We start from the raw sequence: 12,704 nt of genomic DNA, 5'->3' as shown, positions 1-12,704 counted from the left end.
GGTCGAAAACGGTAAAAATCCTAATATTCAGCAAACTAGATTTCTGACGGACTATCTTCCGAATGACACAACTCTTTCCAGAGGTATCCAAATGCATCGAGGCTTTTTGTGTTGAAAATATGACACACATAAATTACTTTCTTATGTTTTACAAAAATACCCAATCTCATTCTAAATGTGCCAAAACTAGGCTCGAACACAGTGCGAAGAAACTGATTTCTGACGCACTGCTTTCTGCCAGTCAAACTTTCAAACGTCATAATTAATTCCACGATACTTCGAATACGATGAGGCCAATTGGAATAGAAATAAGACTTCCAGATCTTACTCTTTTATGCTTTATAAAAATACTAACTCTTAACCTAACTATTTTAAAACTGGACTTGAACACAGTGCGCAAAAATTGATTTTTGACGCACTGTTTTCTATCAACCAAACTTCCAGGCATTATATCTACCACCACAGACCTCGGAATATGACGAGGCCAATTGAGTTAGAAAGAAGACTTATAAAACTCACCTTTTCAAGTTTTACAAAAACTCTAACTCTCCCCCTAGCTTTATACAATTTGTGATCAAACCCTATGCAGAAAACTGTTTTCTGACGAATAGAATTTCTGACGCATAGAATTGTTGAGGTCATATATTTTCCGTCACTCATCCAAATTAAGTGAGGCTCACTGCGTCGGATAAACGACTCTCTAAGGTTTCATTAGGTTTTGGTTTCCCACAAATCTACAAAATATAGTGTCCTATACACTTCCTACAATGCAACATATCCAGAATATGTGCACAAACAGTTATCATATATTGAAATCAGTTTTCATAATCTTAAACACGAGTATAAACTCGGGTCAAAGTATGAGGTTGTACCTATGTAAGTCTAGACTCTAATGGTTTTGGAATCAACACAAAAGAGTAAATATTTTATTTTATATGATTTTATTACTACAGACCGCTCAGTTTCAGTCCCAGTTTCTGCGTCAGACTTCAACTTACATTTCAGTATGCAAAACGACTAGATATGAAATTTTACGAAACACAAAAATTGTAGATATGCGTGTCTACAGTAGATAGACTGTAGACAGGCGTTGGATTCATATCAAAAAGATTAAAAACGAATTTTCTATACTTAAATTACTAAGAATAGTTCTGAAATTCTAAAAATCAAAACCCTATAACATGAATCCAATGAGTTCACACCATTCAAAACAGTTGCAGGCATATATAATACTACCAATCAATCAATAAACACATGGTTTACTCACTACCATATACAAGTACTCCTGAACACAACAACACCTATATATCAAAGCTAAACTTTTGGTGTCAGTAACTCAATATACCGAAAGTCTCTGATTAAACAAATAATTTTGATCTCAAAGTTTTATATCATTATAGAGAATTAAATACACAACTAATCTAAACCATAGTAAAAAATCAATTATATGAAAATAAGGTTTAGACTACTCATCCGAAATTGAATTTGCAAAAAATAACCATATACGCTTCCTTTTCTCCAATTCCTTTTCTTTTTCTTCCTATTCTTTTTATTTCTTTCAATCAAAAATATTCTTTTTAATGGAGGCTAGGTTTTTGTTTTTGAATAATGAGATTTTTATAGAGGAAATTCTCAATGTTTTAAGTCTGTTTAAGTTAACCTATAGGCTTTAAATGGGTCTAAAAACACCCCAGATCCATACCTATATCAATTGGTACATTTTAACAATGTTTTCAAGCCCAAAAATGATTCTAAAATGCCCACACAAGTTCTAACAAACAATTCAAGTAAAAACCATTTTGAAAAATCAACAACAACCAAACAAATTCTAGAACAAACTAGACTTCATAATATAATAATTATTTTCAATTCAAATAATGTAATCTATGTTGTTTAAAAATTGGGGTTGTTATAAGGATGGAGAAGGAGACGATGAGTACACAACTTCAACTACTTTCCGTCCTTGATGATACAGTAGTAAGACAAGAACCAACACTCACAAGGAAAAACAGAAAGACAAACAAGAACAAGAAGAGCGGTCAGGAGTTGACTAGGAGAAACTCCAATATTTATTTTCCTGAAGAGATTTTCCGCAACATACTAATCAAGCTCCCTCCAGAATTACTACTAGGCAAGTTTAGGTTCATATGCAAATCGTGGTGTAATATTATTTCAAAGCATCTTTCTGGTCATTTAAACCTTGTCCTGTCTGAGAAGTTAATCTTAAGAATCCCAAGCAGTACAGGAAGAATAACCAAGACCAAGTCATGTATACTGGAGATGAAAGATGGTGAACTTGTCCGTGATGGCAACTAGTTTACTCAGGGCATGGGAATGGCGATACTGGATAATTGCAATGGTTTGTTATTGTCAAATGATTCGGATAAGAGAGGAGTGCTTCATGTCACTAATCCAGTTACCGGCAAGGATATAACACTTCCTAGTTGTCCTTCACGATGTCCACATATGATGCCAGAATGGCCGCATATGCTTTGCTCATGCTCGCTCGCATTCGATTCTGTCAAGAAAGTATATAAAGTAGTACACATGTATGGCTATTTTGTTGACCGCCCATTTGGGTATGAGATATTATCACTAGGAACTGATAGTAACTGGAGAAGGGTTCCAGGGCCTTTTGAGGAACTGATAGGGACATTATACATGAATCGGAAAAATTCAATTTCATTGAATGGGAAGATTTTGCATTGGTACGTTTGTTCGTCTAGTTTTCATACTTTCTATGGATGTGAATGATGAAACATCCCAGAAAACATATCTGCCCAGCAATGGCAATGCAGACACTGCAGTTAACTATGTTTTGTTCAAACTGGGTGGCTTTTTGTCAGTTATGTTCTACACGTCGGAAACTCAACTAGATATATGGATATTGCCATATTGGAGGATTTGAATACAAGTCGCTGGATGAAAAGACATAGCATTATGTCGTCGTCCATAAGGATACATATTCCTCCTCTAAAGATGCTTACGCCTCTTCTTAGTTTCAGAAACAGTGAAGTAATACTATTCAAGAAAGATGACGAGTCAAGGTCTTCTGCCTTGTATAGTTATGATATCAAGTCAGAAAGAACGAAGAAGTTGAAGATGACTTTCAAGAGTAACCAGAGTTTCCTCTTGGGGGTGCTAGTGCTGCGTTAACGGATTCTTCTCTACTTCACGAAAGTCTTTTTTGACCTCCAATGGATAGACAGATACAGCTCGCATGCACTCTGACGATACAAGATCGGTATCATCGGATTTTTTAGATTTTCTATTTAAGTATTTAGGCTACTTATTTCGGTCTAGAATGTAAATTTCCATCGGAACTTCAAACTGTTCAAAGTACCATAAGATGAATGTGTACTCCCTTTCTTGTATTTATTATTTATTGGCATATGGGCATATGGGCATGTACTCACTAAAATCTGATGCATAAAACATCAGATGGTGTCCTGATGGGGCCGTTGAATGGGTTCTTCACAGTCGAATTATGTGACGAGTTTCGGGTGGACTTCTGTCTGGAGGCCCAACATTAACACAGAAAAGTTATGGCACAGAGCTAAGCGGTTCACATATTTTTCTGTGTTATGGCACGTTTCCATACTGAAGTTTTTATGCCATCTTTGTCTTTTTTGAAGTCTGTGCAGAACATCAGTTTAACTTCAGTTCAATGGATTCTTTGATCTTGCCGGGCTGCTTCTCCCGGGCTTCTTAGTATTTGGTAATTGCATACGGTTTAACCATGCACATTAATTGTGGCAGGCGTTCAAATTAAATTTAGTACCAGGGTGCTATTGGATATGAGTTGGTGCATATTAGGGATGGAACATTTGTTTAGATTCATGGGCATGTGAATTGTGATTGGTAATGCGTAAAATTCTAACTCTTTTACATTATTGCTACTATGCAACTGATTCGGTGTTTTAGAACAACTCTTTTACATTATTGCTACAATGCAACTGATTCTGTGTTTTAGAACAATTTTAGAAGGTGAATAACAAAGTTTGTTACGAGTCTTCAACTTAGGTTGCTAGGAAACGCGTGAGGAGGCATAGGTTGGGCTGTTTTTATCTGTTATGCTACAACTCTATGATATCAAGATCAACATGCCGCGGTTTTTGGTAAATTAAAGATCTCTGATTTTTATTTTGAGAGAAAACTTGCTCCACTATGGAATGTGCACACCTGAAGGTCAAACCTGATCAGAAGTTTCTGTCACAAGACGTGGTAGAGAATTAAGAGCAGGGGTAAGCTGCCATCTCAACTTTGAGGCACACCCTATTATCGAGTCATGTCCATTTTTTATACTTAGATTGTCTTTAGCAGAGTCTAAAATCAGGAGTAACAAGAGCATCAAACCCCAGCTCGTGAGTATATCATTTTCAACAGGCGTTAGCTTCATTGAACGTAGGCAAAATAATATACTACATTCAACGCCAATAGCTAAGTATGCTGTATGTGCACTCCTTTATAATGTAAGGCGTATTGAGACTTGCTTGCAACAACTTTGAAATCTTTGCCTTTTTTTATTATCACGTTCTCGAGCCAACGGAAATAGGTGTCCATGTGAAAACGCCCTTCACCTCTGCTGGCCCTTCCTGCAGAAAGCGTGTTAGAGCAGTAACGGAGGCGGATACAGTAGCTTGTGTTTTATAACACTTTAAAACTAGTGTAACGTAAGGCAATAGTGGTGAACAAAAAGCTCCTTTGATATGGTTTCAGATGGTAAAATGAAAATCGATAAACAGCAGAAGTTTCGTGAATCTTGAAAAACGTATAGGTAAGTACAGGATGAAGTGGGTTGGGCATCCGTTCTATTTGGACAATGAATCATGAAAGAAGGGCCAATATGAACTTTTTTCCATTACTATTCTTATCAAGTGCATTCTAGAGTTTGCTAAGTTACAAACCGTAACATACGAACCAAGCGTCTCAGATATATTTTAGTATGTTGGTATAGATGCTCGCAGATATATTTTAGTATGTTGGTATAGATGCTCGCATGCTGCTCACGCTTTAAACCAACATCCAATGGAGAATTAGAGATCCATCAAACAGAAAAGGCCGTTACTGGTGCAGTGGAGTTAATGCCCCATTTATACTGAAGCGCCCTTCTGTAGTTGTGTACTACAATTAAAAGTAATACCATCATCAAAGAATCTTACGAACTTACCCAGCACTAGAAGAACACTTGTTAGCAATTGTAAAAGACTGGTTTTCAAGAGTTTACATGCGTTACTTCTCACTATTTCTTCAAAACCCCAAAAAGCCTTCCCTTTCTCATTAACCATGACCTGTATTTATCAAAGTGTTCTAAGCACATTTAGTTAGTTTAGAAGATACAGCAGTGGAACCATGGACATACTACTATGCTAATTACAGAACCAACCTTACTGAATCACGTATCCTCCTCCACAACGATATAGATTTAAAGGATTCCCTAGAATATAACACTGATTACTTACTAACCTCCTTGTAATGCCAAATTTGTTACTCTACTCTCCAAACGCTTTACATGTACAGCACAGTACAAACAAGGGTAATCCATGGCCACTGATCAGAGGTCTAAAACTCATTTTCGCATCATTGATTCCCCCAAACTGTAGTCTCACTCTCATATCATATTCTAGTAGCACAAAGGATGCACAGTGCGTACCCCCATGCACATAAAAGAATATATGCTTCAGTTCATTCAATGTGTGTCTATACCATAATGCAAGACAGATACCGTATAAAAGGAAAAAGTAACATCTTCGATTTGTATAACAAATCAAAAAGTTGAACACAGTCACGAAAATCGAATAAAGCTTCAGGTTTGTAACCAAGTTTATTATGATGAAAAAAAACGCATGTCCAAGATCACACTAATACAAAGAAGATCACACTGCTGCAGCTTTTTAGATACAACCACCACTTGCAGCTTTTAGAATATCCAAAAAGGCCTTCAGTGGGAAGCCTGGAAAAAACAAAAATGAAAGATAACTTTTGGTTGACAACAAAACCTGGTCTTAGCAATTTTACAGATGAAAGTTCTTTTATAAAATCTCCCCAAGATGTTTTTTCTTTGATTTGTTCTTTTGATAATGGAACTCACAAATACTCTTTGAAATGCGTAATGATACACAGACCTACTAATTTGACCTACTTAACCGACCTACTAATGGTAATCATTGATTTACATAGAGATATGTGTCCGTGTGTATTGCAATGCAAACCAACGTTATCCAAATAGTGAGTCTCAATAGTAGGTCCGTGTAGCACTACTCTGAAATCGTACCCATTAGAACTCACATAATATGACCTTAGACAAAGCACCAATGGTCATGTCATACCTCGTTCTCATGTTCATGCACATGCCCATGCCCATGTGCGTGATCACCATGACCGTCCCAAGGATGTCTCCAACCCTATGAACAATAGCACCATATAAGGACAACTCAAACCCAAAAAACAACAACAAAAAGAAGGCATGGGAGGGTAATAACAAACTAAACTAACAAATAAAGGAAGCTTACCAAGACCACAGGACCATCTTTCTTTGCTCTGTAAAGAACCCAAAACCTACAGAACAGAAACACTAGTGAGAAATTACTACAGTTAAAAGAAAATTGTGTTTAACTGTCGACAAACTAAGTGGTTCAGAGAACACAAAAAAGATAGGAATTATTTGTTTCCGCATAAGATAGTCAGATACATAAGTTTTAAGAAATGCATCTGAAAAGGCTTCATAGGCCTAATTGCCTAGGAACATGGGGAAACTCTTTAAGAACATCCATTCCTTTCTCATAAAACAAGGAACTTAGCCAGAAAAATACAGCAAAGCTACGACGCCTACAAGCAATCCAAAACTAGTAACAAAAACGAATAACAAGTAAGTAATCAAACACACATAGGGGTGAAGTCTTCTACCAGATTTAGTTACCTAAATGGAGTTGCAAGCATGCTAGGGCCAACAAATAAAACAGAAAGAATTAAGTACCAAAATATTCAGATCCTAGTCGACAAATTCTCTGGTGAACACATTTTCATTAGTTAATAGAAAGGAAGGACAGAGGCAGAGAAGTTTGAGCATTGAGTCGAAACAATATTATATCGAAACCTACACAAATAAACGGGCAGGCGCTGGATACGCGACCCTAGGGCCTTTCAGTGCATATATCCCAAAATTCCACTCATTGCAAACACTAGAATGAAACTATGAGCAAAAATCTTAATCCACAAAAAACACAATCTCCCTATCTATCAAAAGCACCACCAAGTCTCCCAAAATTCCACACTAATAACTTCGAAAACCCAAATAACTCAATTGCCAACTATACTTAATGTCAATCTAACCTATAATGTTAAATTGAATCCAAATGAGAAAAATACCAAATTGACCCCCAAATCAAATGGCAAAGAGATTGTAAATACAAAAAAAAAAAAAAAAAATATATTGGGTTAAAGAGAAGAAAGCAGTTGTAGTAAGAAAGAGTGAGTGAGTGAGTTAGGAGTACCACATGATGGCACACATGCCCTTTCCAGTGACAACATGCCAACGTTTTGGGTGATGCATCGTGAAACCTTTGTAGCTCGTGCTGTGTCCATCTCCTCCTCCCATCTCTTTCCAAACTCTTCTTTCTTTCAATCCCTTGTCATCATCATCATCTACCAATCGATTTCAGGAGATGGGCCAACGTTCTTCCGGCCCATATGGTCCAGCCCAATGGGGCATGTTGACTCGTTTGTAGCAAGGCTGTAAATGGGTTTCCATAACCCGATAACCGATTCGAACCAAACCGATAAAAAACGATTTAGTTTGTCCTCTACCGACTTAAAACTGAACCGAACCAATAAGATATTGGTTTGGTTTGGGTTTGCCCTCCACCGAACCGATAAGATAGTATTTTAATAATATTTATGATTAATTTTGTATATGTTTATCAATTGTGTGGTTAAAATTAATTAATTTAATTTAAAATTTAATTGATTTTATAGTTTTCGATTTGGGTTGGTTCAGGTTTGGTTTGCAATATATCTTATCGATTCGATTCGGTTTCGGATTAAACATAATATTATCGGTTCGGTTTGGTTTCAGATTCTCAATTTTCTTATCTGTTCGGGTTCGGATTTTCCAAAATCTGACCCAAACCGATCCATTGACAGCACTATTTGTAGTGCATGGAACCAAATAAATCATCTAATTCAGTTATTAGGTGCGGTGCGCCATCACGTTCCATAACTATCACAGGGAGTTTCTTTTAGAGAAAGATTCTAGGGACATATTTTATCTTGACACGTAAACAAAATCAAAATCATTAGGTCATTTATAAGTTTCAGATTAGGCTAATATTTTGTAGATATGATCTCTTAACTATTCTAAACATTGTCACAAATAATCAAAAAAATCAAAAAATTCTAAACTTGCCAAATGTAATTAACAATTTACAAAATTTGGCTAATTATAAACCGTTCATTTTCACCATTTTTGATACTATATTTGGCAAGTTTAGAAATTTATTATTTTTTTTTTATTATTTGTGACAATGTTTAGAATAGTTATAAAATCATATCTACAAAATATTAGTCTAATCCAAAATTTATAAATGTCTTAACGATTTTGAGTTTGTTTGTATGTCAAGATAAAATATGTCCCTAGAATCCCTCCCTTTTTTTATTGGTAGTGTCATGTTTGAAATGCAACTTAATACTTGTTCAAATCGTGATACTTGTCTACATAGGACAGGAATTCCAGCCCACCCATTGAGGCACTGTGCCATGAGCTTCTTGCTACTGGACAGACTGTATGCAAAGCGCTGGATTGGGTTCCTTCTCTCTCTTTTTTTTTAGATTTCTTATCATTTATTGTTTTCAATTTTTTGATGAAGTCCAAGTAGTATATTTCAATATTTGACAATATGTGAACACGATTTTAAGAGAGGGCCAAGAGAGCCAGAGACAAAAACATAATTACTTCGAAGTTAGAACCAAGTAGGAGTTGATTTAGTTAGAAGCAGGAACGTGTTGGACATCATTTAAGAAAATTGTATGCCACAAATTATCTTATATATTCTATTGACCGTAGCAAATGCTCTCTTATTTGGTGCCTATCTTATTTACATTGTTTGATATAACGAATGATTAACAAAACAATTAAACCAATCTGTATTCTTGTATGTGAGTCTCTTCTATAATCACTTCCAGTGTCCATCATCGCAAGGCGAGCAACCCTCTTGAGCAATGTCTGTTATCTGAACCCCAGTATCATATATTACACCAGCTTTCCAGTTAGCAGGAAGAACTTTGGGTGCCCACACCCACTTCCCATCAAAACCTCCAGTTACCACTAGCCTAAACTGCAATGGCCCTTGTGGTACACGACTTGTGTCCCAAACTGCACCATGATTCCTGCTTAAGTAACTCCAACTTGATGAACCAACCTGCCAAATAAGATCAAGATTTTGTTAGTAAGTACTTACGAGCTAAAACCAATTGCTCTGTATGAACTTCTCTATCAGATGCAATTTACAGAAACTGGGACGCAGTATGATTAATTGAGTATTTACCTGAGCTACGTCCACACCAACAATATCTGTTTGACCTCCTTGGTAGAGAAACTTAATTGCCAAATAATGTGGCGTCTGGCTCGACTCTTCAACTCGAACAGACAAGTTCTTATTTTTATAATCACAAGGTATTCTGTTCCATATAATTAAGAATGTACACATTAATTGATGAGTAGACCAACATTGAAACATACATAGCATAAACAAAAAAAACAGATAGGACGTTATTTTGAAAGTCAAATATTTTGAAGAGACCAGGCCTCAGCCACTCGTCAAGTATTGCCGTGAGATACAGTATGGATCGGTGGGCATCTCAGGGCACCAATGTCTGCACAGAGGTTTACTTGACGAGTGGAGGATGAGGGGCACTATTATGGTCCATGCGGCCTGGTGAAGTGACAGAAGCTATGTGACATAACTAATTAGACAGAAGCTATGCCGTCAAGACGCAAATCTATACTAAACGTCAAAACCCACCTTGGAATTGTCTATTTCAAATCAATAACACAACCAATAATTATGTGTAATCAAATTCTTTGGAAGACAATTAGCAATAATACTCCTTTTAGTGGTGGTTGTAACTAAACCACTCCAAGAAAAAGTTTTTCAAATGCAGCTGGTCCCCGTTATGTTATATATTGTTTTGATTAAGACCTCCAATCACACCATTTATTTCGATAATAAAAAAAAATGATTTTTCACATACCTCTTATACTCCACGTCAACAACTCCAAGCTTCAACATGTTTTGGCCCATACCCTTTTGAGCCATGGACATAAAAGCTTTGTTAGTTAGAACAAAATCTGTTCCATTGCTTTTATTGAGATCAGTAACCATGACTTTAGTTCCTCCACTGCTGCAAATGTTCTTGTTTTTGCACCTTATCTATCAAATAACCAAAAATATCAAAATTAGTACAAAACATATCAAAAATAAAAAAACAAATTAAAATGAAAAATAACAACTATGTGAATCTCTCATCATATATCATCTATACCTGAAAGCAAGCACCACAACCAACACCTTCTCTAAAAAGAGAAGGAACACCAGCAGCAAGGTGTCCACCACTTAAGCCTAAAGCCAAGGAACCATACCCACATGCCCCAGCTGCAAAGTAATACATTCTCATTTGATTATTTCACAGAAAGATGAAACATGGATCAATGCCCCTATAGCATAATTCAATCAAATTTCCAGTATGGTCATCAACAAATAAAATAACATATGAAGAAAGACAAACTTACAAGAGAGAGCAGCAGAAGAAGAGAAGTAAGCAGCTTTGGTTTGATGAACACAACGATCACAAGCAGAAATGGAAGAGATAAGAAGGAAAAAGAAGCATAACAAGATAGCCATGTTTATTGTTTCTTTGAGTTGGAGTGAAGAGAAAACTGATTCCTTATATATTTATAGTGAAGGTGAATGACAGCAAGGCAGCAAGGTAGTGAAGTCAAAGGTGGAAGACTTGTTGTACAGTTTATTAGTTAAGAAAGAGACAAAGTATTTGAAAGTTACGCGGCGAGGCAAAGTAAGCAAAGCAAAGAAACAAGGAATGGCTGAATGGCTCCTCTGTTTATCAGTTACCACCGACTCATTTATATTGCACACGCGGATAGGCACAGCTGTGTTTGGAATTGTGTAGTGTGTAGTGTGTACAACTACAAGTGAGAAAACTAGACTTTGGGTACTATAGGTGGGATAACTCTGCGTTGTGGGGACTGGCCGACTGGGGGACAACTTGGTGACGAAGCTTCTTATCTTGTTCTGTTTTATACTTGTCTACAGCTGTTTACTCATTGTTTTTTTTTTCACTTACCATGGACTGTTTATAAAAATGTAAATGTGTTTCATTTTCATTATTGATTTGGATAAAAAAAGATTGGGTCATTGATCATATAGACTATAGGTAGGTGTCAATGATATCGATATATGATAATCCTAGCCTAATTAATTTAGACTGAGCGGCTACTAATATGATGATATGTGAGTGGTTGAGATAAATTATACTTAAATTAGTTAAAGGTAGATTTGTGATAAACAGAAAATCATGTCATGAGTCATGATGCTACTTGACTTGCAAGCACGTTTTTGATGAAAATAATAAGACCATTTTAATAATGGTAGATAGAGGATACTTTTCTTGTTGCTGTCTCTGCTTTTGTTATTGTTAGGGGAAGGCAATTGCATATCTTGCTTCCAAAGCACAAAGAAAAAGGAGGATTGAAGTGAAGATTTTGCTAAGAGCTGATGATGGCTTGTAAACGAGTGGAAAGATAGGATCAAAATTTGTGGCACCTGCTTGTTTAATTGCAAATCGGTGCAAATCTAGAAATTGTTTGTGATACTAAGGAGGGGTATGATGGAAAAACGACTAGTCTAAATATGGGTGACAGTTGCGCTATAGTGTGATCCCACATCGTTTAAGCAGTTGTCTAAAGATCTTCGCTATGTGATATTGAGGAGGGGTATGATTGAAAAACATCTAGCCCGGATATGGGTGACGGTTGCGCTATAGTGTGATCCCACATCGCTTAAGTAGTTGTCTAAAAATCTTCGTTATGTTATGAATAATTGATCTTCCAAATCCTAATCCTAACGTCAATGTCCCACATTGTCAGAGGTCTGCAGTAGCTAGGGAGAACAATATCGGCGTGGTTGGATAGAGCAGGTCATTATTCCCGTGTAAAACTTTGTTATGTAAATCTTAGCAAAACATAATTTTGGATAGATTTTTATGTGCTCGGTTGAAGGTTAAAATGAGGGGTGCCGGATTGACGGGTTTGAAGAGAGAGAACTGAGCGAGACGGAAGGTTTCAATGTGTGGAAAGTTTTGCGGCTAGTTTAGAATGACAAAAATCTGTCCATTTTTCGGTGCAATTAAACAAATTTTTCCAAAAGGGACCCACCTCAAATGATACGCCAAGTACCAGGAAAATGGCAAATAGCTGTAAAACTTTCTAAAACAAAGTTTTGCTCTACAGCTAAAACCAGTACAAAAATAAGAGAGGAAAGCGCCATCTCTGTTCTTACTCCCAGTTTTCCACTCAAAAACAAAGAGCAAACCAAATCACGATTCTGGTGAATCATTCATTATATATCGCATTTTGAAGAATAAAAGGCCTAAAATCTCTTTCAACTAGATAACCATCAGTAACATAGATA

The 12,704-nt window shown here is 36.4% G+C and overlaps 2 protein-coding genes across 2 annotated transcripts; both read right to left on the bottom strand.

The window, feature by feature from the left end:
- Window positions 1-5,729: 5,729 nt before the first annotated feature.
- On the bottom strand, window positions 5,730-7,732 carry LOC147520300 (NADH dehydrogenase [ubiquinone] 1 beta subcomplex subunit 2-like). Its single transcript, XM_086591858.1, has 4 exons — window positions 7,494-7,732; window positions 6,513-6,558; window positions 6,330-6,404; window positions 5,730-5,953 (listed from the first exon to the last, which is right to left on the bottom strand). The coding sequence occupies exons 1-4, from the start codon at window positions 7,595-7,597 to the stop codon at window positions 5,942-5,944; spliced, it is 237 nt and encodes a 78-aa protein (XP_086447984.1). The 5' UTR covers window positions 7,598-7,732; the 3' UTR covers window positions 5,730-5,941.
- Window positions 7,733-9,010: 1,278 nt separating this feature from the next.
- Window positions 9,011-11,110, bottom strand: LOC147520299 (expansin-like A2). The gene is made up of 5 exons (XM_086591857.1): window positions 10,787-11,110; window positions 10,540-10,649; window positions 10,249-10,427; window positions 9,543-9,675; window positions 9,011-9,416 (listed from the first exon to the last, which is right to left on the bottom strand). The coding sequence occupies exons 1-5, from the start codon at window positions 10,896-10,898 to the stop codon at window positions 9,171-9,173; spliced, it is 780 nt and encodes a 259-aa protein (XP_086447983.1). The 5' UTR covers window positions 10,899-11,110; the 3' UTR covers window positions 9,011-9,170.
- Window positions 11,111-12,704: the final 1,594 nt, after the last annotated feature.

Source organism: Coptis chinensis, chromosome 2, assembly GCF_015680905.1.
Source record: "Coptis chinensis isolate HL-2020 chromosome 2, ASM1568090v1, whole genome shotgun sequence".
Lineage (NCBI taxonomy): Eukaryota > Viridiplantae > Streptophyta > Magnoliopsida > Ranunculales > Ranunculaceae > Coptis > Coptis chinensis.
Note: the sequence above shows the minus strand (reverse complement) of the source record. Positions and strands in the feature narration are given on the sequence as shown.

What these genes read in the sequence shown, in the direction of transcription:
- LOC147520300 (XM_086591858.1), bottom strand. Translation starts at nt 7,597, where the DNA reads ATGGGAGGAGGAGATGGACACAGCACGAGCTACAAAGGTTTCACGATG. An exon ending in GGCATGTGTGCCATCATGTG is followed by an intron (nt 6,559 to 7,493) that starts GTACTCCTAACT and finishes TCTGTTCTGTAG; the next exon opens with GTTTTGGGTTCTTTACAGAG. An exon ending in AAGATGGTCCTGTGGTCTTG is followed by an intron (nt 6,405 to 6,512) that starts GTAAGCTTCCTT and finishes TATTGTTCATAG; the next exon opens with GGTTGGAGACATCCTTGGGA.
- LOC147520299 (XM_086591857.1), bottom strand. Translation starts at nt 10,898, where the DNA reads ATGGCTATCTTGTTATGCTTCTTTTTCCTTCTTATCTCTTCCATTTCT. An exon ending in GTTGACGTGGAGTATAAGAG is followed by an intron (nt 9,676 to 10,248) that starts GTATGTGAAAAA and finishes TATATGGAACAG; the next exon opens with AATACCTTGTGATTATAAAA. An exon ending in TTGGTGTGGACGTAGCTCAG is followed by an intron (nt 9,417 to 9,542) that starts GTAAATACTCAA and finishes CTTATTTGGCAG; the next exon opens with GTTGGTTCATCAAGTTGGAG.